General features: G+C 40.0%; 1 protein-coding gene across 1 annotated transcript; it reads left to right on the top strand.

Moving 5' to 3' along the window:
* Window positions 1–13,576: 13,576 nt before the first annotated feature.
* Window positions 13,577–14,305, top strand: LOC137727548 (antimicrobial ginkbilobin-2-like protein). The gene has a single exon (XM_068466395.1). It carries the CDS (start codon window positions 13,577–13,579, stop codon window positions 14,303–14,305), a length of 729 nt encoding a protein of 242 aa, XP_068322496.1.
* The last annotated feature ends 13,462 nt before the right edge of the window (window positions 14,306–27,767 follow it).

Here is a 27,767-nt window from a genome sequence, read left to right as displayed (position 1 = left end):
GGGGTTAGAGTTTCGCCGTACACATGACAGCATCCTATTGGTCAAGGTGTGTCATCTGTTGGATGATGAGTAAAGAATATTCCCCAAGATATTAATTAGGAGAAACTATCTTGGGATAATGCTGGGAGTATCCCTAATTGATTGTGATAAAGATTCATTACTTGATTGAGTTGACCTTCAATTAAAAATGTATTAAAGATATGATTCAGTAATTAACTTTATCTTTAATACCTTGAGTTTTCCATGCCATGAGCAGTCAACTGCTTAGACCTTCAAGGATGCTGAGCTGCGCATAACAGTATCTGAGAAACATGCTCATTTGGTGAGGGCAATCTTGTCTTAAGGAAAAGTCCACATGTCGTCTTCTAGATTTTTGGAATTATTTCTGGCTCCACAAATGCTCGCACACCTGCTGGACTATAAGCAGAAAAAGGCAGTAGATGTAGAGCTTCCAAGCTGTTTAGGCATGCATAGAGTTTTTTCCCAATTTGATGTAGATTTTCCACTTCGTTTTGAAAACAGAGTCTTCATGGAAAAAGGAAGCCAATAGCCACCAAGACTTATTTATCCCTACAAGAAAGAGAGAAAATTTTCATCCCTATAAAAAATAAAAATAAAATAAAAAAAAGAAAAGGCTAGAGGATATAGCAAACATTTCCCCTTGTTTTCTTCTTTGCTTGCCCTGCGAAGAATTGATCGTCGTCATTGTTTTTCTTCTCCGTGCTATACCAAGGTAAGAAAAAATAAATTTTCTTTTTTATTGATTTTTTTGGAGCCTTAGGGCTCGTTGAAATGGCTCAAAGGGGCCAAAGATGGTGTCAGCGAAAGCCACGAGGCTACTGTGCAAGTAGGCAACACAAGGAACTATTGCAAATTGTGTGGCATGGCTGGCTGGCGTGGAGCAAGAATTCGCCTTAGCTCTGGCCAAGGAAAATGGCGTGCTAGGGCGCAAAGCTTAAGCTAGCGCGGCCAGGGCTGCAAAAAAGGCGTAGGGTTTCACTGGCATGTTAGCCTTCTTGTTGGATCTTTAGTTGGGAAGAAGTTTTTCTGCTGTTCGTGAGGTTTTGCTACTTCTGGAAAGCTTGACATCAACTTATTTCCAACGTCCGAATCCAGAGATAGAGTGAAGTATCCATTTATAGCTGAGTGTGGATCAGTTTTTGAATGGCTAGCCGCTACGAGAAGTGGGGAGAAAGTTTGTCACTTGGAAACGTGGAATTGGCCGTTAAAAAGGTATCAAAACCTGCTCCTTCTACTGTTGCCACGTCTGTGTTGGTTGCCAAAATGAAGGGAATTGCTTGAGTTTTCTCAGCTACCAAAGATGGAGCAGTTGAGGATGAAGTTGTCAAGATCAGAGTTGCTGAATATGAAGTGTTGGATGAGCAAACTGTTAAAGTGGCTGCTAAAGGCATAATGGCTACTGAAAAACCAAAGATCATCCAAGCTGCTAATGAGCAATCTGCTTTGTGTAGCTTATGTCGTATTTTGGCGACCTTCGTGCAAGTTTATTGACTTGCTAGAAATTTAATAGATTGCTTTCTTTGTTTTACTCCATCATTGTTTTTCTTGAAACTTTGCTTACTTGAAACGTCTTGCAAAACTCTTAGTCATAGGACCGTCGGTTGGGCACACTGCTTTGAAAAAAACAGACGATCCCACGTAGTCACTATGGCTGTGACCCTTGGCTTCTTGAGGTGTTGAGCTGTTGAGCATGTCGTGACTTATTGGTCATTGCCGTGTTGGTTAATTTGTCTTTGAATCTTCGTTCCTTTAAGCTGAGTAGCCTACATCATAACATGATAAAAATATGTGGGACATTAAAATCATTAACTAATCACATTAAAAGTGTGTAGCTGTGTAAAAATTCATGGATGTTGAGGAATTAGTTTACACTCTCGCATTAGAGAGCAAACCCAGATGGGTGTTGGAGAATTAATATACCTTATCGTGTTGGAGAGCAAACCCATATGGGTGTCAGAGAATTAGTTTACCTAATCGCACTGAAGAGCAAACCCAGATGGTCGTTTGGCGATTAGCTTATCATCTCACATTAGAAAGTAAACCAGATAGGTGTCGGGAAATTAGTTTAACCTTTTGCCCTAAAGAACAGACCCAGATAGGTGTTGGGGAATTAATTTATCCTCTCGCGTTGGAGAGCATACGCAAATGGGTGTGGGGGAATTAATTTATCCTTTTATTCTAGATAGCAGACCCATATGGATGTTGGGAATTAGTTTATCTTCTCACACTGGAAAGCAGACCCAAGTGGGTGTCGGGGAATTAGTTTATCCTCTCGCGTTTGAGAGCATACCAGATAAGTGTCAGGGACTTAGTTTACACTCTCGCATTGAAGAGCAAACCTAGATGGGTGTTGAGGGATTGGTTTACCTTCTCGCACTAGATAACATATGTGACGACCCGTCCCTAGTTTTACAATTTTATTAATTTTAAAAGAGCGAATTTATGAAAATGCCTTTATAGGCGAGAATGTTGACTTTAGTTGACCAATGAGTCGTGAGACGTATGTAACATTCTTTTAGCGTATCCTCGTACTGCTCATCACTACGAATGCGTGGGTGCATACGGAATTGAATTTGGAGCTACCACGAAGATTTTATGGACTTACAAAGTTCAATGGTATTTTGGTAAATTCAATATTCAAGATAAACACCATTCATTATTTTATTAATTTTTATGTGTGGATTTTTTGCATGATGGGACCCACGCACATGGGTCTCCTATCACCCTTGTCCCCGTGTCCTTTCTTCCCTAATTCCCAGATCTTTCTCTATCATTTTTTGTCAAAGACTTATCACTTTCTCCCATCTAACTCTCTCTTCACTTTCTTTTTCCCTCTGTAAATACAGAGACTACCATCACCACCACAACTCCGGCAAGCTTCACTGAATCGCTACCTAGTTGCCACTACCTGTCATCCTTCCCAAAACTCAAATTCAAGAGGGCTCGAACTCCCTTACCTCTGCAACCTCACCCTCTTCCATTTCCCTAATCATTTTTTCTCTCTCTCTGTAACTATGAACGGCCAAGAGGCTGAGACCACCACCATGATTGCTCCAACTAGCCACATCAATGGATTTCATCATCCTTCTGGACAAGGAACTAGGACTTTTTGCTGCGAACTCAAACCAGCCATGGAACATGCGTAGTACAATGGTTCTATCACTGTTCATTCCCTCATCCTACCATGGTGAACCTCGAAAACCATAAATCCTTCTTGTTTCGAAGTGTTTATAGTGTTGTTAATCTTAAAATAGTGGTTGGATGATGATTTAATGCAGGAAGTAACCTGGGAAAATTTTCCCAAATTTCTGGAAAACTAAGAACCGTGGCCATCCAACCACTTTCAGGCCAAATTCTCGGCCAACCTCGACCACAATGAGGCTTCCAATAGGTATAGGTCGATTTCTTACACTTCTACCTTCAAGTTAGTTTTTGTATCATCGAATTTGGTTAAGAAATAAGCTCGTTTCAAGCTCAGGAAGTTGAACCTGTAAACGCAGGCCTTCGTGAGAAAGGCGAGTATTGTTGTACTCATAGGCATGTGGGAAGCCATATATTGGTGGTGCATGTGGCGGCGCGTGGGGGAACCCAAGGTCTTTTCTTAGGTTCCTCGACGTGTCGAACCCGAATCTGCCCTTCGTTTTCCTAAATTCGATTACATAAATGGTTAGTACGTTACGTATTTACATAAATGGTTTCGTTTCTAGGCAAAATGCATCGCAAGGACTCTCGACGCTACGAGGCCGGTTCGACTCAACGACATGATTTATGAGTGGGTATTTTCTTTGATATATATATATATATATATATATATATATATATATATTGGTTAGTTTCCATATATATATATACATTTATTAATAAATCCTCTATGTGATTACCATGATTAAATTAACGTTTATAAGAAATGCTTTATTGTTGGGAAATGATGAAATAATCCAACGGGATGCACATGTAAACTTACTATACGATGATTCCTTAATTATATTTATGGTCATGAATAGTGTTATATCAAATAGAATTGCTGAATTACTCTGGCATGATTATAGTTGCGGTAACTGCTTATCGTTTATTGCACCAATGTGAGTACTCGCCCGGGCCAGGGCCAATCTTGCATGTGTATGTGCACATCGCACCGTACGCACACTTTGAATCCATTGTAGGTGCCAGTCATGTCCTAGATTGCTATAGGCAATTAAGACTCGTATGTGTTGCGCATAGCGCTAGTCTTCATGTGGTTGTTGTACTATAGCGTATATCATCGTTACACCTAGTCCTGTTCATGTCAGAATAACTCTTCATGAACTTGTGTGTCAGCATGTGTCGATGCACACTTGCTACGATATGTTTGCTTATGTGAGATTATACGATTACGGACGTCATGCACTTGTTTACGAAATATTGTACCGTATTAAGCTCTTGAGATTTTGCAGACTACGGTAGGTATTTTCTTACTATACGTAGTATGTATATTTTGAAAACTATACTTGTTTTACGGTGAGGGGTTATTATGTTTTCGAAATGGTTTAACAAAACTTTATTTTCAGGCCCACTCACCCTTATTTTTTGCCCCTCCAAGTTTTAGTAGCTGAGTTTTCGTATCGATGAGGATTCTTGACAAATATTGATATTGGAGATTACCTTCAATGGTATAATTCTCACTGTACTTTACTGTACTTTACTTTTGCTCTGACATCACGTGTGAAATGGGTTCATTCTCGCTCACCAGCGCACTCTTAAAATTAGGCACTTTTAGGTTTAAATTTATTCACATATTCCATTACACCACACCACACTTTATGGCTTTGTCACCTTCCAGGTGTCGGCCAGTACAGCTTGATTCGGAGTCCAAGTGGATATTTCGGGTCGGGATGTGTCAACATACCTAGAGAAGTGTCAGGGGTTTGGTTTACCCTCTGACATTAGAGAGCATGAAAGTCGTTATGAATGCAGGTGAGGAAAGTTGAACTATTAGACAACTAAAATAATCCTCAGCCCCTAAGGTCTTGTTTGGCAATTTACTTGAGACTTCGAACTACTTGTGGAATTTGCATAAGAATGTAAGTGGGGAGCACATTAAGCTGCTCTCAGACATTCTCCAAGTATTCTGCACTTATTGGATGTTTTGTCGTGTGCTTTCTTAAGCCTTGGTTGGTGATTAATTGAGAATCTAAATGGATTGCAAGCTTCTTCACGGATAAATCTTTCACTAGCAAGGGACTACTGGTTAAAGCCTCGTGTTCTGCTTCATCGTTGGATGCTTTTGAAGCTTAATATCACGAGCCTGATCGATGCGACTAAGAGTTACCTATAATAGGTTGGCATGCCTGGGAGCTACGGGGTAAGATCGACATAGCTGGGAGCAGTTGTGTAAAATCAAGGATGGCCAGCAACTGCAGAGTGTGGAACAAGGACTGGCTTAGGTCAAGTTATGCGTAGTAGGAGAAGTTGATGCACTAGGTCTGCGATGTTCTGCCATTAGCGATGTTCTCCCTAAGTGTTGAAGTGTCTGGTGTTATGAGAGCAAGACTTACCCCCTGGTCCTTGATGGTTAGAGAGACTGTTCTACATCTTGGGCTGATGTGTTCTTCTGGTACTTGTCTGCTCTCTACGGGCCCTTAGGTTGAGTTGCTGTGTTCGTCGCAGCATAAGTAATCTTTGCATTCGCCAATGTATGTGGGTTGGTTTTGTTTGCTTGATCTTGTTAATAAAAGGTAAGCTGCTCATACGAGCTGCGTCTTTTTTTAGAATGCTTTATCAATGGTCCTGATGCACCCAAATTTGTGCGGTTACTCGGCTAGGAGCCTTTGTACTTCATTTTGGATTTGCCTTTCCAGCAGAATTTCTAACTGCCCCCGACATTAACCTGATGGTTTTTGCTGCTCTTTTCCTTGTCTTGCTTGTCTATGTTGTGGTGGCGTTGCACGTAATTTGTTTCTTGTTGGTGAACGGTGATGCTCACTATCATGTATGTTTTGGTCTGCCAGATGAACTTGAGCCGGACTAGTCTTGTGTTTCCCTCTATCTGTCGTGTTGCCTCATCCGATGCTTAATAAGAGGAATTCCTTACGGGCCTAGCCGTGAGTGGACGTTTCACCTGGAATGTCTATAATGCTCGTTGAAGTGTGGACACAACCATGAATGTACGTTGACTCGAGGGCTAAGTCGAGAGTGTATGCTACCAAAACCCATGGTTCGTGGCTGGTTGAGTGGCTACTTGCCAGGACGTCGCTAGAAAGAGTCATGAACATCTGCCATTGTCTTCCTTTGGGACACTTCACTTTGGGCTTGCTGCGTCTCAATATGTTCCAAGAGCTGAATCACTAAGGTCATTTATTGTGTGAGGGTACTCGTCAAATATGCGACTGGCCGAGAAACAAGTGTTTATCGCCATTTAGGGTGGAAGAGCTTGGCTGATAGGCATCTCTATGAGTGGTGGAAGTGTAGTGAGCTGCAGGTGCAAAACTCGAATCATTCTTTAAGTCAATTTTAGTATTTGGCTAAAAAGAATTTAAACTTTTTCTTCTTGGCCGACCATATTTTCCTTTCCAAATGAAATAATAAGTGGTTTAACTTTTTCCTTGGCCAAATTGATAATTCTCTTAGGTCGGGGTTTGATTGAGGTTGAAGTGAAAAATTGTCGACCTTTTGCCCCAACTATATTTTAAATGAAATTTATTTCGTATCTCTTTATGGGAATTAAGAATTTTTTTTTGATTCCCATGCTCTTTTATTTTTCTCACACTGTTGAATGGTTTTCTCCAGTTGCGTTCAGATCTCGTCCAATCAACTGAGTTGAGTAGGATTAGAATATGAAATATCATATTAACTTTGTATTTTAGCATTAAGTCCCATTGAGCATGCCAAAATTTTGGCCCTAGAAACTACTTAGCCTATGTGATGCGCGGACTGAATAGCTAATGAGCTAACTTGTCATTTTGGTGAATGCGGGCGTGCCAACTGGCCATCGAACTCGGTTGGTGAGTAGAATGAATGTGGTAGTGTTGTGGAATACGTTTCTAACTTTTGTATCTAAGAAATCACGACCAAGTAAGGAACACGTCTTAGCCTCTGGGTTTATAGCCTAAAAATAAGGTAGCTAGTTTCTGTGAAGTTCAAATAAGGCTTGACTTTCAATGTCTTGAACACTGAGTAACTTGGTAATACCTAAGGCTAATAAGATGACATCTTCTGGTGAGAAGGCCGAAGACTCCTTGCCGAAGAGACTTGGATGGGTAATTAGTCGAACTTGAAGCAGTGTTGTTACTCCAAACTAAAGATGCTCCTTAATCGCCTGATTCTGCAACTCCAATGTTGTTAATCCAAACTAAAAATATCGTTGATTGTCAACATAATGATGTTAATCCAAACTGAAGATGTATTGATGAAGTTAGAGAATTAGTGTTTTAAGAGGATTTTGCGTAGAGCGAGAATTTGCGTAGAATGTTTGTGTGTTGAGTTGAAGGTCCCTTTTCGTTGCACTATCTCTTTGTATTTATAGGACTAATACTCTTGAACATGTTGAGAGTCCATATCGTGACAACTAATCACCTTTTGATGATAAACCAAAACCATCTTCATCCTAATTAACACTAAACGTGCTATTAGGAATAATATTATGAAATTGGCCAAAATGATAATATCACAAATGGATTGTACCATTTTTATCCATTAGTTGAGTCCAATTACAATTCTACCACTGCCACCACTTGCTAATAATTAGCATCACCACCAAGTTCTGACTCTTGATCAGCCAATCTCTTTGCTAATGGAGATCACTTGCATGCATGATAATCCTTTCATCCAATTGGACTCTAGGATATAAAATATATCATAACAATCATTTCCACCTTTTTTTTTCTTGATATTAATTCTTTCTACTGGACTACAAGATAATGATATATCATTATCCTCCTCTACAAATCATTATGAGGCCAACGTCTATCTTATTATTGAACAAACTCTTTCAGTTGGCTCTAGTTTTCTCTCTCTTTCGTAGCTGTCGAGACTGCACTAGGATTTCGCTGCATGGTTAACCAATGGTGGCCGTTCGTGTGGAATACCCTACTCTCTCTTCGTGGAGTAACCTTACGATTTCTTCAAGCCATGGATGATGTAATTCATTCATTTGCATCTCGTTTTGGCCTTACTGAAGCCGAAGAGTGCGAAGTTGTGATTTAAGATGATTCACAGATTCGAATTTCCAAGTTCCTGCTAGTTGGCAAACTTCTAGCACACAAAAACTATAGCAAAGAGGCAATCATGACTTGCAACCGCAACTTGTGGAGGCTTAAAGCTTCTGTTTCAAGCGGAAGTCCGACGGTCTAATGGGAACAACCGCCGGGGGAGACGATATGGGCTTGATGAAAGGTTTGTTGACTCCGATAACGACCGAAAACCAGCTGCTACTCCTTTACCAGCATCTTCGCCTACCCACGGTGGCCTGAACGACGACTCGAATATGGAATGTCCCCCTGATTCCAATCCCGGTGTTTCCTCATTTTAGCAAGAATCAAGGTCCTTGACTACTGGTCTTCAACTCTCAAATTTGGGAAGACCTCGGGTTGATTTGGCGTCTATTATTCCGGATTTGAATGTGGCTTTAAATGTGACAGATCATGTTTCCTCTTTCAGTAACGTGTTGACTTCAGAGCACTTGCCGGACCCGGTCCTTCCTGGTGAGTGTGACGTGGAGTTGGATCACTATTCTAGTGGGCCTTCCCGGCCTAATTTTCCATTGCAATCTGTCAATTGGGCCCCGTTGTGAGTGTGCCTGCCAGCCCATCAACCGACTCAGATACTTTTCCCATTATTCGTCAGGTTATGAATGAAGCTGTTCCTGTTGAAGAACCCCGCACAGGTCGTTTTGAATCCGAGCCATTTTCTCGACGGCGCGGCACCTATTCACGTCGAGCTAAATAAGAAACGACATGGAGGCTCCCCCCGGAGATCAATTCCACTTCGGCGAAATGCCCCCGTTCTTCGTCATCCTGCACCTCTGATTTGTACATATTGGCGGCTGTTGCAATTGAACAGCCCCTTCGAACACCATGAATTATGTAGGGCTTGGGAACCTCTAGGTAGTTCAAGCTTTGGAAATTCTTAATTTCCAACAAGTTCCCCAAATCCTCTTCCTTTGTGAAACCAAATGTAATAGGAAGAAAGTTTCATTTGTTCAACGTGAACTGGGATTTATTAATTCTTTTTCAGTTTCGAGTGATGGTCGATCGGGAGGTCTTGCTCTATTTTGGGTGGAGGACGTGCACCAGCGAATTTTGAGCTCCTCCGCTCATCACATTGATGCAGAAATTAGTGGTATTGGTGATTGTCTTCACTGACTTTTATGGCTTTGTTTCTACTTCAGATCGTAACAAATCGTGGGATCTCGTTCAGTCGCTTAATGGGTATGCTTCACACCCTTGGGTTTTGTTTGGCGATTTGAATGAGGTTCTTTTAGTTTCCGAAAAGGAAAATGGCAGAATACGCAGCACAGCGTAAATGCAAGGCTTTCGAGATGTTCTCGATCAATGTTTGCTGAAAGAATTGGGTTTTAATGGAGACAAGTTCACTTGGGCTATCTCAATTACGAAGTGCAGGCTTGATCGCTGTGTTGCTAATCCTGGATAGTGTGCTTTATTCAGCCATTCGAAAGTCACTCATTTACCCCCTTCACTTCCTATCATGTGCCTATTCTCCTCACAATTTGTCAAAGCCCTGAAACCCCAAAACGTGAACATAAACAATTTTGTTTCGAGGAATCTTGGCTTCAGCGTGTAACACCGAAGATGAATGATTTATTATTGGCAGACTATTCTGATATTGAGATTAAGGATGCTGTGTTTCAAATGAATCCTCATACGGCTCCGGGACCAGACGGAATGTCCCCATTATTTTTCCAACGCCTCTGGCCTGTCGTGGGCCATTATTTAAAGCAGGTCAATTACACTCTGATTTCTGTGATGCCTAAAGTGGCTGAGCCTCAGGATATGGCTCAACTAAGGCCGATTGCGTTGTGTAATGTGATTTACAAAATTGGTGCTAATCGTTAACTGCTTGAAAGTTATTTTGGACCAGCTCATCTCCACTCAATAAGGGGTCTTTGTTCCGGGACGAATGATCTCTGATAATTCGTTGATTGCTTCTGAGGTGGGCTCTTATCTTCATAACCTACGACGAGGGAAGCGGGGATATTTTGCCTTGAAGTTAGACATGAGTAAGGCTTATCACAAAGTGAAGGGGAGTTTTTTAGGCTCAATGATGGTTAAACTTGGCATCGCTGCTAGTTGGATTGATGTTGTGATGAACCGTGTTTCTTCACAGGTTATGTTTCTTCTGTCTCTTATGTTGCTCGTGAGGGCCTTCGGCTGGCATCTCAATTTAGTTGGACCCAAATCATTGTGGAATGTGATGCACTGCAGGTTGTGCAGGCTATTGGAAGCCTCACTTATGATTCCTCTGCCCATGGTTTATTGTTTGAGGAAATTAAGGCTTGGTTTGGTACTGAAGTGATTTTGAAAAAAGTTAGTATAAAAAAAAGCTGAGAGCTGTTTTTGTGTTTGGTAAACATCCAGCTTCAGTTTTTTTTTACAGTTTTGGGTGAAAAAAAGCCAAAAACAAGAAGCTGCAAAACCCATCTTTGAAAAACCGGCTTTTTTTTCACATCTGTTTTACATAAAAGTTTACTAAACACTATAATACTGTTTTTTTTTTCAAAAGCACTTTTACAAAAAAGTTTACCAAACACTCTGCTGCTTTATTTCACAGCTGTTTATTCTCACAGCACAGCAGCAACTTTTTTTCAAAGCACAGCAATACCAAACCAGCCCTAAGTAGTCTTTGGGGTTTTGACTCTATTAGAGTTCAACATGTTCATTGATCCGCTAATTGTTCGGCACATATATAGAATGGTCAAATTGGCCTTAATTTCTAGTTTTTCTAGTTGTTGGTTTGAGGAGTCTCCGGATCTGCTCCGGGATGCACTCTTACAAAATTGTACTCTTTTTTGATATTATGAATAAAATCAGCTATCGTTCCTTCTTCTTAAAATATATATATGTATATCTAAGAAAAATATTAAAATTCCACGGTCTCTATTATATAGGACGATGGTGCAAAATTAGGTCCAAACATATTCATGTCTTACTAACACATCCTACTATAGAAAATACTAAAAATACTCAAACATGAAGTACATCAAATTGCTAACTTTTCAATAAGTATTTACCCCTTGTCTCAGTTGTCTTATTGCTTTGCCATCTCATCCTAAGAAAATTTCTGCAAAATTCTTGAGTTGATCTGTAGTGGCAACTCAAATAAATATTTTTGTTTCTGTACAATCACTTTGCAGAAATTATTGACGCATCATGCATGTGTAGTGTATATTTGGATATAAGTAGTGAATTTATTTTAACTAAAACTCAAATATGCGCGTTAGCAATTTCTGGATAACACTAGCTTAATGACTAGATTTAATTGGCAATCAAGGATGAAAGTTTGTCTTGTACTTGTACAAATCCATTTTACTTTTTCTTTGTAATCAATCTTCCAATTTTCGATTAAACTCTTTGGGTATTTCTTTTGGGACAATACATTTCTATGGAAAAAAGGGAAGTGATTCTCACATTCCCATAGTTTCTCACACATCCCTCTTTATTTCTAACCATTGAATTAAATATATCAAACAGAACCAACTATCAAAATTAAATAAGAATGTACAAGAGGCTAAAAAAGATATGTGCTTATTATTTTCTAAAAAATATCCGATAAAAATAGATATGAAACACATAAAATAATTTTTTTAAATTACTTTAGCAGTTAGATTTAAATTTGGACCATTAGATTTTTTTTTTTTTTTTTTTTTTTTTTTTTTTTTACTGTTAGATTTGATCATATTAGATTTTAGTTGTTGGATTCAATGAATTTATAAATATAAAACTAAAAAAAATGTACATATTTGGTGAGCCAACTCCACTAACCCAGTGAGAATTCTATGCTAAATTGGTCCTAGAAATGAGTTTTGGGTTAAAGCTCATATATTGTCCCAAGTGTTAAAAGAAATTGAGATAAGTTTAGAATCTAAAATGTAAGTTAGAGTAGGTCTTAGTAGAAATCATATTATATTATAGCAAAAATAAACGATAAAGCCCCATGTCGTAGAAGATCCTCATATTCTAGAAATAAAAAAGGAAAACAATGAAAAATATAAGAAGTCATATATGACAATGCTAACGATTAATAATTAAAGATGCATATGAACAATTGACTCACCATTTCACTTCTGACGAAAGCAAAAAGCTTCAAGAATTTCCTTTGCTAACGTATATGGATTCTAAAGTTAAAGTCCCTGCTATAAACCATTTTTTTCAGAAAAATAAGTTGTTAAAATCATTAAAAAAAAAACAAGTAATTTCATCTCAGCTATAAGATTCGAAGTTATATGATTCAATTTTCCATCGCTTTCAGTTACTTGACTTGCATCTCATACACTTTAGAAGGTAGATTTGCTAGTTTTTAATGAGTTTCAAAGCTTATTTTTCTGTAAAAAAAAAATGGGTGGAGTTTATTTTAGAGAATAAATTGACAGTTAAATTCGATAACTGTATGTGATATTAAGGGTTTATGGGTGAGTGAATGACATATTATCCCTAAAATCTGTCATGTGCAATTTATGTGACTTAAATTGATGAGAGATTGGACAGAATAACTTCAGGGTGGTTAGATAACAATTTCGTTTTCAATTTTTCATTGTTGGTTTCAGTTATCACTTTTCTTAAAACTGAAAACTAAAATCTTTGTTCAGTAACTATATACTTTTAGTTTTCAGCTTTCGAAAAATATGAAAACTGAAAACCAAAGAGTGAAAACTTGAGGCCAAATTTTGTAAACTCAAGATTTCAGTTTTTAGATTTAAAAAAAGTGAAACTAAAAATGAAATAGTTATCAAATGACCCTTTCGAATTTTTAATAAGTTTAAAAACTTATTTAAAAAAAAATTAGGAACTTAACCAAATCGACAGTCTACTCTTATATATAATCTTTAAATAACTAGGAGACTGACCAAAACAAAAAAGAACAGCGGTAAGAATATGGAGGTAGTTTACCAAAAACTCCTGAGTCCCATTAAGTCTAATCGTGAGCTTGATCCCAAGGTTTATGACCATATCATATAGATTATAGAATACAATGTGACCTAATCTTCCACTGAAAAGTAGCACCAGGACATAAAAATTCACAATCCATTTGTAATTTTCAAAGAGCGACCAGTAGAATGCTTTGAAAATGTATACGATGTTTTAGACATTTGACTAGCTTTTTCCTGTAGCTAGCTTGAATTTGTCTTTCAACATCATTCGTGGAAGTTCATTTTCTCCAGAACTAGGTCACTATAATATCCCACAAGTAATATCAAGGATTATTATATTGGGCTGGTAAGACTTTTGACTAGGTTGAAATAAAAAGTGTCAACAATTTCGACTTCACCGACAACCAAAATCTTAGAAACTTCTTATATATGTATATACTGACTGTGTTCTTGGATATATCTCATAAATTCAACATGTTCTTCTTCAAATCAATCCCTCTGGGGCTCTTAGTGGTTTGCCTTTTCCACCATTCTGCAATTGGTGCCTCCCCCCTTCACTATATTTGTTTCAGCCCAGAAAACTACCCTGCTAATAGTCCATATGGTGCCAACTTGAACTTATTGTTCAATCTTTTATACACCAAAGTTCCTCCTACGGGCTTTGGCCTTGGTTCAACTGGCCATGCCAAAAACAAAGTGAATGGCTTGGCCCTTTGTCGCGGTGACGTCTCAAGCAAAGATTGCAATACTTGCGTGGTTGATGCGAGCAAAGATTTACGCGAGCGCTGCCCTTCTCGTAAAGGAGCCATAATTTGGTATGATCACTGCCTTTTAAAGTACTCAGATGTGAGCTTTTTTGGGCAAATTGATACGAACAACAGGTTCTATTTATATAACGTCCAAGAAGTAGAGAATGGAACAGTATTCAATGAGAAAGTCAAGGAATTGTTAAGTGGGTTATCTAATGAAGCTTCTGAAGATAATCAAAAGTTCTATGCTACAGGTGAGGTACAACTCGATACGTTCACAACCTTATACGGTCTTGCTCAATGCACAAGGGACCTCTCTGGCGTTGATTGTAAGAAGTGTCTTGATAGTGCAATAGGCGAACTCCCAAACTGCTGCAATGCAAAACGAGGTGGGCGTGCTGTAGGTGGGAGCTGTAATGTTCGATTTGAACTGTATCCCATTGTCAGTACTTAAGAGCATTATCTGTACAGTATGCATACTATATAAAATGATCGACGTCTTGTTATGATTGCTAATAAATGAGGTCCAAGTGATATTGAAATAAGAAGGTCCAAATGATATTGTAATAAGATCTAGGTTTTCTTGTCCATGTAATTCTGTGGTTGCTTGTACAATTACGTACTATTGATTTACTGTTTTGAGTCAGCGTTGTATCTTTTTCTCCTGCAAATATCTATCTATGAAGAAGAATAAAGTACACGAGTATTGTGAGATTATTCTGATTTTGTACTAAAACCTTAAATAATTTTGAGGGTGTAGAAAAAGGTATGTAGGCTAAAAATTATATTTGTTATTGATACATGAATGTGGAAAAATGGAAGAGAATGCTTATGGAAGAGAATGCAAATGGAAGAGAATGCTTATTTTTTCATTATCTTTCTCTACAAGATTACAAGGATATATATACATGATACAAATGTGTAGGTAGGACAAGGTAGCCGTCCTAGTGTGTAGGTAGGACAAGGTAGGACGACTGTAGAGGACAAGGTAGCCGTCCTAGTGTGTATGTAGGACAAGGTAGGACGGCTGTAGGACGGCTTGACGGCTGTAGGACGGCTTATTCTTCCAATAATAATATTATATACAATTACACAAGGACTCCAACCATATTCCTTATTTGTCTAACACTCCCCCTCAAGTTGGAGAGTGGATGTCAAGAACTCCCAACTTGCGTAACATACCCGAAAACTTTTCTTTCCCAAGAGGTTTGGTAAACAAGTCTGCCAACTGTTGTGCCGTACCCACATGCTTGGTCTCTATTGTGCCATCTACAATCTTATCTCGTATAAAGTGACAATCCATCTCAATGTGATGAGTTCGTTCATGAAAAACAGGATTGGCAGCTATATGTAACGCTGCTTGATTATCACAAAATAAAATGGAAGGACCATCCAAAGGAATGTTCAAATCCTTCAACAAAAAACGAAGCCAAACTATCTCGCAACAAGCACCTGCCATGGCCCTATATTCCGCCTCTGCTGAAGAGAGCGAAACGGTTTTCTGTCGTTTCGTCCGCCAAGAAATCAAAGAACCGCCCAAGAATACACAATACCCAGTAGTCGAACGGCGAGTGATAGGGCAACCTGCCCAATCAGAATCACAAAACGCAGTTAACTTGGTTTGGTTGTCAGAACGAAATAATAAACCTTGACCTGGAGTAGCCTTCAAATAACGAACAATACGAAGCGCAGCATCCATATGAGATATCCTTGGCTCGTGCATAAAACGGCTTAGAACATGCACATAATAGGTGATATCCGGCCGAGTGATAGTGAGATATATTAACCGACCTACTAATCGTCGATACTTTTCAGGATCCTTGAGAAGTTCTCCTTTATCAGATAATTTTGTGTCATCCATAGGAAAAGCAATGGGTCGTGCTCCCAAAAAACCATAGTCCTTGAGAATCTCTAATGCATACTTGCGTTGAGAAGTATAAATCCCTTGTTTGGAACGAGAAACCTCAATACCCAAAAAATATTTTAAATCACCAAGGTCTTTTATCCGAAAATGATCACGGAGAAAAGACTTCAGAGAATTAATGGCACTGGCATCATTGCCTGTAATCACAATATCATCCACATAAATGAGCAAAGCTGTGAAAGAAATACCAGACTTTTTAGTGAACAATGAATAGTCAGCTTTGGATTGTTGAAAACCGGCAGAAATGATGGCACTAGTGAATTTGGCAAACCATTGGCGAGAAGCCTGCTTAAGACCATAAAGTGACTTGTGAAGGCGACACACAAGATTCTCCCCCTGTCGCCGAAGACCAGGAGGAGGAGACATATAGATTTCTTCATGTAAGTCACCATGTAAGAAAGCATTATTAACATCAAGCTGATGAAGAGACCAAGACTGACTAGCAGCAAGAGCAAGAAGACAACGCACTGTAATCATCTTAGCAGTAGGAGAAAAAGTGTCATGATAATCAATACCTTCAGCCTGAGTGAAGCCTTTAGCAACCAAACGAGCTTTGTAGCGGTCAATAGAGCCGTCGGAATTGTGCTTGAGTTTGTACACCCACTTACAACCAATGGGAATTTTGCCAGGGGGCAAGGAAGTTAAAGTCCAAGTACCATTAGCATGTAAAGCTTGAAGCTCCTCAGTCATAACACGTTGCCAATTGGGGTCAGTGGCAGCCTCGGCAAAGGAGGAAGGCTCCACAGTCCGACTGACAGAGTTAATGTAAGAAAAATGCCTGGGAGAGTAGCGGTGATAAGAGAGAAAATTACAAAGTGGATATCGCGTACCTTGTGTAGAACCGGGTTGCGAAGTCGAAGATGGGTGGGATGGCAGAATCACCTGCGAGCAAACGTAGTCTTTTAAATAGGATGAAGGTTTATGGGCACGGGTAGAGGTGCGGGGAAGGGGAGGATTGGTAGGTAGTGGGGGGGGTAGGGATGTCCGTGGGTAAAAGGGTGAAAGGTAAGGAAGTAGCGGGGGGGGGGGGGGGGGGGAATGAGGGGATGCCGAGAGGGCAGGGGCATGGGGAGGAACGGGTAATGGGGCAGCAAGGGAATCTGTGGGAGGCGTGGAAGGGGAGGAAGGTGGAGAAGGGTGAGGCGTCGGGGCAGGAAGGGGTGGGTTATATGTAAAGTCCAGAGGGGGTGGGATGGGTAGGGTAGGCGAAGAGGATGGGATAGGAGGGTGAGAAACGGCATAAGGGAAAGTACTTTCGTGAAAGATGACGTCTCGACTAGTGAAAATGCGGTGATTGTCGAGATCGTAAAGGGTATAGGCCTTTTGTCCATGAGGATAACCGAGAAAAATGCAACGATGAGCCCGAGGGGAAAATTTGGTGGTGGGAGTGACAGAGGTGGCATATGCCAGACAACCAAAGACGCGGAAGTGGTCATAAGATGGGGTTTTCGAAAAGAGAACCTCAAATGGGGATTTATGATGGAGAAGACGGGTAGGGAGACGATTGATGAGATAAGTAGCGGTAAGAACACATTCCCCCCAAAACTTGATAGGAAGATGAGATTGAAAACGAAGGGCACGAGCGGTTTCAAGAAGATGACGATGTTTTCTTTCAACAACGCCATTTTGTTGGGGGGTATAAACACAAGAAGTTTGTAAAAGCACCCCATGATTAGAGAAAAAACTACGAAGAGATAAAAATTCACCACCATTGTCAGTACGAATGCATTGGATGGTAGTGCGGAATTGGGTAGTGACATAAGCAAAAAAATCCTTAATTAATTGTTGAGTGTCGGATTTATGTTTCATGAGGAAGACCCACGTAAAGCGAGAAAAATCATCCACAATGGTTAAGAAATAATTAGCACAAGAAAGAGAAGATTGACGATTCGGGCCCCAAATATCACAATGAATTAAAGCAAAAGGGAAAGTTGATGAAATTGAACTCAAAAGAAAAGGTTGACGAGTTTGTTTTGCCAACGGACAAACATCACAAATATGACTAGAATCAAAAGTGCAATTAAGAGAGCTAGATGCTAAAGCTTGCAAACGAGTGGAGGAGGGGTGACCAAGACGTCTATGCCAGAGGGAGGAGGGGATGGTAATGATGTTGCAAAGAGGTTGACGGGTGGGGAGAGAAGAGGTAAGGGCCACAAGGTAATACAGATCGCCACGTCGCTTACCCACACCAATCATCGCCCCACACCAATCATCGCCTTCGAAACCAAGTCCTGCAAAACACACCAAGAAGGAAAGAAGGTTATGGAACACGATAATCCATCTGTAAGTTTACCAACCGATAAAAGGTCCACTCGGAAATTAGGGACACATAAAACATCCTTCAAAGTAACTGAGGAATTTAAAGGAAGAGTGCCGGTAAAAGTAATGGGAGCGGAAGCACCACTAGGCAAAGAAACAGGCGGCAAATGTGAAGGAGAACGATTAACCAAACATGAAGCGGAAGAAGTAATATGATCTGTAGCACCACTGTCAAGAATCCATTGACCATGACGAGAGGTGACAGGTAACAAACCTTGGGCAAAATCAGTAGTGAGCACGGCATTGGCCTGAGGAGGGGTGGTGGGGTCACGTAGAGCAGCTAGAACACGGGAGTGCTGCTCGGCAGAGAGGTCAGGCATGGCAAGCTGCAAGTCATGCAAAGTGGGCTGGGTCCCGTGCACTTGGTGGGTCGCTGGAGTAGAAGAGGAGGCGGGGGCCTGGGTGCCTTGCACGTGATGGGCCTGGGTGAAATTATGGGGCCGGTAAGCAGAAAACCGTGGCTGCCGGGGATGACTGGAAGGTGCATGGCTGCGGGAAGAACTGGAAGTAGTGGCACGGCGCGGTGGTCGCCACGGTTGGCCATGGAGGGGATGGCCAACGGGATAGCCATGAAGTTTATGGCAGGTGTCTCGTGTATGATAATCAAAATTGCAGTAGGTGCAGTGGAGGGGAGGACGAGCAGAGGAGGGACGGGACGGGCCACGAACAGCCATGGGAACGGCAGAGAAAGCTGCCGAAAAAAAAAAAAAAAAATTAGGGCTAGGATTATAAACCTGCTCTGTATACCATGTAGAAAAAGGTATGTAGGCTAAAAATTATATTTGTTATTGATACATGAATGTGGAAAAATGGAAGAGAATGCAAATGGAAGAGAATGCTTATTTTTTCATTATCTTTCTCTACAAGATTACAAGGATATATATACATGATACAAATGTGTAGGTAGGACAAGGTAGCCGTCCTAGTGTGTAGGTAGGACACGGTAGGACGACTGTAGAGGACAAGGTAGCCGTCCTAGTGTGTATGTAGGACAAGGTAGGACGGCTGTAGGACGGCTTGACGGCTGTAGGACGGCTTGACGGCTATAGGACGGCTAGTGTGTAGGTAGGACAAGGTAGGACGGCTGTAGGACGGCTTGACGGCTGTAGGACGGCTTATTCTTCCAATAATAATATTATATACAATTACACAATGACTCCAACCATATTCCTTATTTGTCTAACAGAGGGTAATGTTAGGGAGACTAAATTTGCAAACTAAATGATGTGTAACTAATAAGAAATAAGCACGTTAATCAACACTTAAGTAATAATTCAATAATCAACTTCTATTTCATTTAGTTTACAAATTTAGTTTCCCTAACATTACTCTATTTTTGAACACCAGCTGCTACCAATTTTCTGGTTGTGCAAAATCATTTTCACAAGCCACATCAGTCCATGTGTTTCATCTATCTTCTCTCCAACGTCCTCTGTGGTTAATTTGTACCTCTTACCCCTTAAGGATGTAATTAAGCAAGGCATGTGGGGTGATTGGAGCGATCCAATTTAATATATAGGCCGGAGGTTGGAAGAGGATGAAGAAGATGAGGAAGCCATAGGGAAAGAGAGAAGGATCGGAAAAAGAGGTTTTTTTATCTATAAAACAAGGAAAATTGTGCAATATAAGAAAAATTGCTAAGTTGTATTTAAAGTGAAAGGACCAAATTCAATATTTAATCTTACACCAGGTTTTGATGAAAAATGGATCTTATGTAAGGATTAAACTCTTAGCTATCCGAAAAAACAAATATCTCTTGCATGTGAACTTTATGATTGAGTATAATGAGTAGGTAGAATAATTTTCTCATCAAATATGAGCAAATTAGCAATATAAGTATATTAATCGTTATACTAAGAAATGAAATCATTTAGTAAGACAATTCCCAAATCAAAACGACAATAAATCAACAAGTTCGCAAGAAGCCACGACGTGTGGTGGAACCGGTGCTTGTGACTCAACAAATTGCTCCATCTGAGCCCTTAACTCCTGCAACATAATTCGTGTTTCTGCAAATTGCTCCATCTGAGCCTTTAACTCTTGCAACATATTTCGTGTTTCTGCAACCTCCTCACGAAGAGTTGCAATCTCCTGTCACTGCGTTTCCACAAGAGTCTCTCCAGCAGCAATCCTCTCGTGTATGTCAAACATCTCATCATGATCGTGATCATGATCAGATGTGGTTGTCGAAGGTAAGTATAATCATATGGGATGAGCTAGTGTCGGAAAAATTAATTACCTTTGGAAACTTGATGCCAAGTAGATGCTGCAAGTTTTTCAAACTATTGGAGTTGCCAAGTTCAGCATCCAAAGGTGTAGTTAAGGCTGCAAAAAATTGAAACTTCTACAAGGAGTTGTTGAGGGTTAGTGTTTAGGGTTTAGAGTTTAGCTTAACAATGATTGTTTGGGTTCTCTAACCTCAGACGTTATGGGTATTTCCGATCCCCTTAAACATGTAGTTTAAGTGGTTGAGGTTTGGAGATTTCTTCTCGATCAGTTTATATAATTCGAGGATTTTCAGAAATATGTAGTGAGATTCTACTTGATTGCCAGAACAAAGAGAGCTGTGTCTTAGGCTGGCAGTTTTATTGGTCGGATCACCGCACGTATACAATGTTATCCGAATAACTTTGCTCATCACTAGAACAAATACTAGAGAACAAAGTATCATCAAGAAACAAAAGAAAGACTTTAAAGTAGCAGGCTCACACACACCACATCATCATGGTTGGTCAAAACTTGTCTCCTTATGACAACTCCATGCATAACTTAACATATCATGTGTCCACACTAGATCAGTTTTAGTGAGAAAATAAATATGGACTAAAGAGGTCTCTATTTTATTTTATTTGGACTTAATTTAAGGAAACATAAATGCATAGGATTTTGTAATAAGTTTATGATGAGCGTTTCTATTAGGGTTATATATTCTATGTGAGGTTCCATGCTGGTTGTAGGTACAATACACAAAATGAGTAGAAACCATTAGAAGAACTATTGCTAGCATGCATGGAAAAACTAAACGACAAATAGAAGATGTCCTTGAAACCCGAAGATCCAGGTTAGTACTCTAGCGTGTTTTAACTATATGCACACATACATTTGAGCATCAGTAATAAACTTAAGAGTGTGTGTGTGTGTGTGTGTGTGTGTGTGTGTATTTTCCTCTTATTAGGCCTAGTCCCCATATGCTTAGGAAGCTGACACAGCCAACCCGCCGGTTGGGCTTTAAATTACGTAATAGTACTTTCTGCCAAGATCATACCGGTCGGGCTAGTCTACAAAAGCTCTCTCGTATTTCTTTGGAGGTGGAATCATGTCTATTCGGTCTAAAGCTTGATAGTCCGTATATAGTGTCAAAATCATACCGAAAACATGTTTTGGAAGTTTGAGATTGAATTCAAATGGGTAGATATATCTTTCTTGAAGTCGTGCCTCTTTATCAAATGGTGCAAATCAAGAGATGTGAGGTTTTGAATGGTTGTTTAATCATTCTAGAATGGAAAACTTAAACCTCTATAGATAGACGAATTTGGAAGGAAACACGATTAACATTCCTACAAATACTATACAAATGCTGTCTACAAAACATACTTATTACCTCTACCTTTTTTATTGAGAAACCGCAGTAAAGACCAATTTTCTGTAAATTCTCTTCTTGGTATAAACTTGAGTGTTTCTTGTTATTTTTTGTGTGTTCAGGATTTGCTTTAGGAGTGTGTAAAATTTTGACAAACAATATGCGTAAGGTTAGACTTCATTAAATTTACATGGCATATTCGCATATCTCTTTTGCACGCTTGATTTGGGGGCAAATAAAGTTTGAATGGTAACATTTATACGTGTCTTTAGCAATCTTTCATTCTCATCATAACCATACTCACATATTTTCAGAAATTTTATCCACCACGAAATTCGAAAGTTAGTTAAAGTGACATTATCCAAAATATTCCTGTTATGCGTTGAGAGGAAATCCTAATACACACACACACACACACACACAAACTGTGATATTCCTATGATCAGGCGTTGAGATGAATCTTCTCTATGTTTATGGGTTTGCTTGAAGCACATTTATGTCAATGACATCAGGACAAATAATACAAAATACGAAAGATAATTTGCTCTAATTAAAACATGAATCTTCGCACACATGATGAATGAGTGATATGAAATGAAACATTATAAATGTTCCAATAAGATAACTCTTCTAATCTAGCACTCAGGAACTTCGTGAGGAAGGTTATCAACTTCCCCGAGCCTGAGGATTATTCAAATATTGTTAGCAAAATGGTGAATTGCAAGCTTTACACCTAACATTGCAGCGGTTTAATTAGAAGGTTTGAACCCCAAATAGGTCTCAATTGTGATTGTCTTATTCGGTGATTTAGAGAGTTAATTGAAGGTTTTATGCTTTAATTTTTATTATTAAGGACTGTTAAATATGCCAGCTGGCATTTTGAGGGGTGGAGTATGTATAAAAGAGCCCAGCTCCCAGAAAACAAATCAGATCAGAATTTTAAAAAAGAAATCAATACAAAAATATTGGAGCTCTGCTCCTTCTATCTTCCTCCTGCCCTCTCTTCTATGTGTTAAGGTTGAGCTAGGGTTTGAGATTTGGGTTCTATCATAGCAATTCCCGGAGTTGCTCAATAAAGGTGCCACAGTCCTCCTGACTGCGAACTCTGATCATCGGCGGCTCGATAAGTGTATGGTAGCTTGCTGCTAGACTGGTTGCACACCGGAAGAAGCCATTTTTGTTGGGGTTTAAAAATGCTTCACTACTTTGGAGATGTTTATCTCACAAAGGAGAATGTAATGCAGCGGAATTTGATAGGCAAGAGAAAAAAAAAACACTCAAAGTGTTATACAAAATTTTTATTCTCCCACAATCTTACTACAAGAGGAAACACTCAAACACACTCACACTTCACTCTTTTTCTCACTTCTTGCTCTCTTTCTTGCTCTCACTTCTTCTTTCTACATAGCAACACACACACACACACACCTAAATTTATAGGCATGCATTTTGCCGACTTACTCTGCCCACCGACTTGCATTGCAGCAATGTCCACATGATTTGCTGCCTTTAGATCTTTCTTGAATGCACACCGACATTGGCTTGCATAATGTCCTCAGTTTTTGAACTTTCCAGTGCATGATCATGCACACTCCCACCGACTTCCATTGCTGGAATTTTCCAGCTACTATCACCGACATAGATTGCTAGAATTTTCTAGCATTTGCACAATAGGCTTTGGGTTGGATCACTTGTCATGGGCCAAAGACAAGATTACCATTCAACATCCCCCCTTAATCTTGTCTTGTGACGCCGATTGAGTTTCTTAGTCTGACAAAGTCTTCTTGTTTGAGTGGCTTGGTGAATATGTCTGCGATTTGGTCTTGAGACTTCACGTATTCCACTTGCACATCCTTTCTTGCAATGCACTCTCTTATGTAGTGATAACGGGTATCTATATGTTTGCTCCTGTTATGGAATACTGGATTCTTTGCTAGAGCTATTGCAGACTTGTTGTCAACATAGATCTTTGTTGGCTCTTCTTGTCGCATTCTTAATTCTTTCAGCAAGTTTCTCAGCCAGATTGCATGGCAGACACATGAAGTAGCAGCTACATATTCAGCTTCGCAGGTAGAGAGAGTAACAATCGGTTGCTTCTTCGACATCCATGTGAATGCAGTGTCTTCTATGAAGAACACAAATCCAGTAGTGCTTTTTCTATCGTCGGAATCTCCTGCCCAATCACTGTCGCTATATCCAGCAAGTTTGTAGTTATCAGAACTTGAATAAAACAAGCCAAAGTTAACAGTACCTTTGAGGTATCGAAAAATTCTTTTGGCCGTTTTCAAATGTGTAGTTGTGGGATTCTCCATGTGGCGACTGATTAATCCGACAGCATAGAGAATATCTGGTCTTGTGCAAGTCAAGTAGCGCAAGCTTCCAACTAGACTTTTGAAAAATGTTGGATCTATGCTTTCTCCTTTGTCATACTTGGTTAATTTGACTCCGCACTCCATTGGCGTGCTCACGGGCTTGCAGTTGTCCATTTTGAACTTTTTCAGTATCTCCTTTATGTAGCTTTCTTGGGAAATGAAAATTCCTTCTTCGTTCTGCTTGACTTCAATGCCTAGGTAATATGTCATCAACCCGATGTCGGTCATCTCAAATTCTTTGGTCATCACTCTCTTGAACTCTTCAAACATGCTTGGATTACTCCCGGTGAAGATTAGATCATCCACATATAAGCACACAATCAAAATATCTCCATCTTTGACTTTGACGTAGAGAGCATGTTCATGAGGGCACTTGATGAAGTTGTTTTCCTGAAAGTACTTGTCGATGCGACTATTCCATGCTCGTGACGCTTGTTTTAACCCATAGAGGGCTTTCTTCAGCTTCAGAACTTTGTCTTCATGCCCTTTGATCTCATAACCTGACGGTTGCTGAATGTAGACTTCTTCTTCAAGGACTCCATTTAGGAAGGCGGACTTCACATCCATTTGTTGAATCTTCCAACTGTTTTGAGCTGCCAAAGAAATTAGTAATCGTATAGTTTCCAACCGAGCAACGGGTGCGAATACCTCATCATAGTCGATTCCGGCTCTTTGACTATAGCCTTTCGCCACTAGTCTTGCCTTGTATCTTTCGACCTCTCCATTGGCATTTTTCTTTGTCTTGTACACCCACTTGACTCCGATGGCTTTGTGTCCTTTCGGAAGAATAGCGAGTTCCCATGTATCATTCTTCTGGATTGCTTCAATTTCTTCATCCATTGCTTTCCTCCACTTAGTATCTTGCACTGCTTCTTGGAAGTCGACTGGTTCACAATCAGCAAAGAGACAGAAAAGTGTAGGATTATCAAGTCTTTCAGCTACCTCATAAAGATCTCGTATACTTCTTGTGCGTGGTACTTCTCTTTCATTTAGACTCCCACTTGACAATGCTGATGCTGATGAATTACCATGATCGGTTGATGTTGGTGAAACATGTGGAGTAGTGGATTCTTGTTGAACCTCTCTTGCTTGCTCCATCATCCTTTGTTCATTCTCTTCTTCAAATTGAGGAAAGAAGTGAAGATCACCTGCATGCGGGCCAAAATCCCATTCTCCTTCTTCATCAAACATCACGTCTCGACTGATCACTGTCTTCCCATTGTTTGGATTATACAGCTTATAGCCTTTTGAATTGGTGTCATAGCCGATGAAGATGAACTTCTCACTTTTGTCGTCGAGTTTGGTTCTCCTCTCGTCTGGTACGTGTACATGGGTTATGCTTCCAAAAACTCTTAGATGAGAAATACCTAGTTTTCTTCCACTCCATGCTTCTTGCGGAGTTTTTCCCCACACACTCCTTGTTGGAGACCGATTGGATAGGTAGACAGCACATGCTACAGCTTCTGCCCACAATTCCTTAGGCAATTTCTTGCTTTTGAGCATGCTTCGAGCCATGTCGAGGATGGTTCGATTTTTCCTTTCTGCCACTCCATTTTGTTGAGGGGATCTTGGAACTGTCAAAGGTCGACGAATTCCATTTGCTTCACAAAACTCTTGAAATTCCTTCGAAGTGAATTCTCCTCCTCGATCAGATCTCATGGCTTTGATCTTGCAACCACTCTCCTTTTCTACAGCGGCTTTGAACTTCTTGAATGCTCCAAAGACTTCTGATTTCTGCTTCAAGAAATACACCCAGGTTTTTCTTGAAAAATCATCAATGAAGAGAAGGAAATAATTATTTTTACCCAAAGAGCTTGGTTTTATGGGACCGCACACATCGGTATGAATGAGCTCGAGTGGCTTTTGGGCTCTTGTGGTCGACTCCTTTGGAAAGCTTTTCCTGAACTGTTTCCCAAGTAAACATCCTTCACAAACTTGATTAGGGTGGCTGATGCACGGTAAGCCTCGCACCATCTCCTTCTTAGATAATAACTCCAATCCCCTAAAGTTAAGATGCCCAAAACGAAGATGCCAAAGCCAAGATATGTCTTTGTAACATATCTTAAGACACTTTGCAACATCATTTTGAATGTTCATGGGAAACATCCTATTCTTTGACATTTTCGCCTTGGCAATTAATCTTCCTTTGTCATCTCTAAGAAAAAGGATATAATTTTTCGTATGAAAATCATAACCTTTTTCTAAGAGTTGACCCAAACTCAAAATGTTGCTTTTCATATTGGGCACGTAGTAGACATTTGAAATTAATTGGTGACCGCCATTTTCCAAGGGAATAAGGATGTTACCTTTTCCTTTTACGGGTATTTTGGATTCATCTCCAAAAGAAACGTTGCCACTCACTGATTCATTGAGCTCTACGAAGATGCTTCTTCTTCCGCACATGTGGTTGCTAGCGCCGGTGTCAAGGTACCATGTATAGTCTTGGTCTCCATCATTGTTCTTGCATGCTAGTAGCACAACACCTTTCTCTTCTTTCTCTTCTTTCACATAATTGACCTTCTCATCAAGTCTGCTGTTTGGAGCTCTACATTCCCAAGCATAATGCCCAAACTTTTGACAATTATAGCATTGAACATGAGATTTTTCATACCTCGAGTTTGAGCGTCCTCTTCCGCAACCTTTTGTTGAGCTTTCTCCTCTTTCGTAGTTGCTATGGTTGTTTAAGTTCCAACCACATCCACGCCCATGTTCACGTCCGCGACCTCGGCCACGACTTCTTCCGTATCGGCTTCTCTCGTTGTCGAAGCTTTCTTCTTTCTTCTTTGGCTGAACATGCGTCTTAAGGAGCTGCTCATCATTCCCTTGTCTCTTTTTATGTTTCTCTTCATATGCTTGTAGCGAACCCAATAATTGCTCTATACTAATTTCTTCCAAGTTTTTAGTTTCTTCAATCGTCACGACAATGTGCTCGAACTTGGGGTCCAACGAGCGTAGTATCTTCTCCATAATTCTAACATCTTCTAACTTTTCTCCGTTTCTTTTTAATTGATTGGAAACGGCTAAGACTCTTGAGAAATAATCAGAGATTGATTCAGACCCTTTCATTTGTAGAGATTCGAACTCACCTCTTAGTACTTGAAGACGAACCTTTTTCACTTGTTCGGCTCCTTTGTAAGAGGTTTGAAGCTTCTCCCATGCTTGCTTGGCAGAGGTTGCACTCGAGACCTTCTCAAAGCCATTGTCATCTAATGCTTGGTAGATGAGATAGAGAGCCTTTTTGTCTCTCTTTCTTGAATCTTTCAAACTCTCCTTCTGGGGTTGAGACAGAGTAGCTTCATCTTCTGGCTCAGTGTAGCCTTTCTCCACGACTTCCCAGACATCGTGTGCACCCAAAAGGGCCTTCATTTTGATACTCCAATTATCGAAGTTGTTGTTGTCGAGCACTGGAACTTGGAAGGCTGCCATAGTGTTGCTAGCCATAGCTCTGGTACCACTTTGTTGGGGTTTAAAAATGCTTCACTACTTTGGAGATGTTTATCTCACAAAGGAGAATGTAATGCAGCGGAATTTGATAGGCAAGAGAAAAAAAAAAACACTCAAAGTGTTATACAAAATTTTTATTCTCCCACAATCTTAATACAAGAGGAAACACTCAAACACACTCACACTTCACTCTTTTTCTCACTTCTTGCTCTCTTTCTTGCTCTCACTTCTTCTTTCTACATAGCAACACACACACACACACACCTAAATTTATAGG

The sequence above is a fragment of the Pyrus communis genome, chromosome 3 (assembly GCF_963583255.1).
Source record: "Pyrus communis chromosome 3, drPyrComm1.1, whole genome shotgun sequence".
In the NCBI taxonomy this organism is placed as follows: domain Eukaryota; kingdom Viridiplantae; phylum Streptophyta; class Magnoliopsida; order Rosales; family Rosaceae; genus Pyrus; species Pyrus communis.
This window is presented reverse-complemented; position numbering and strand designations above follow the sequence as displayed.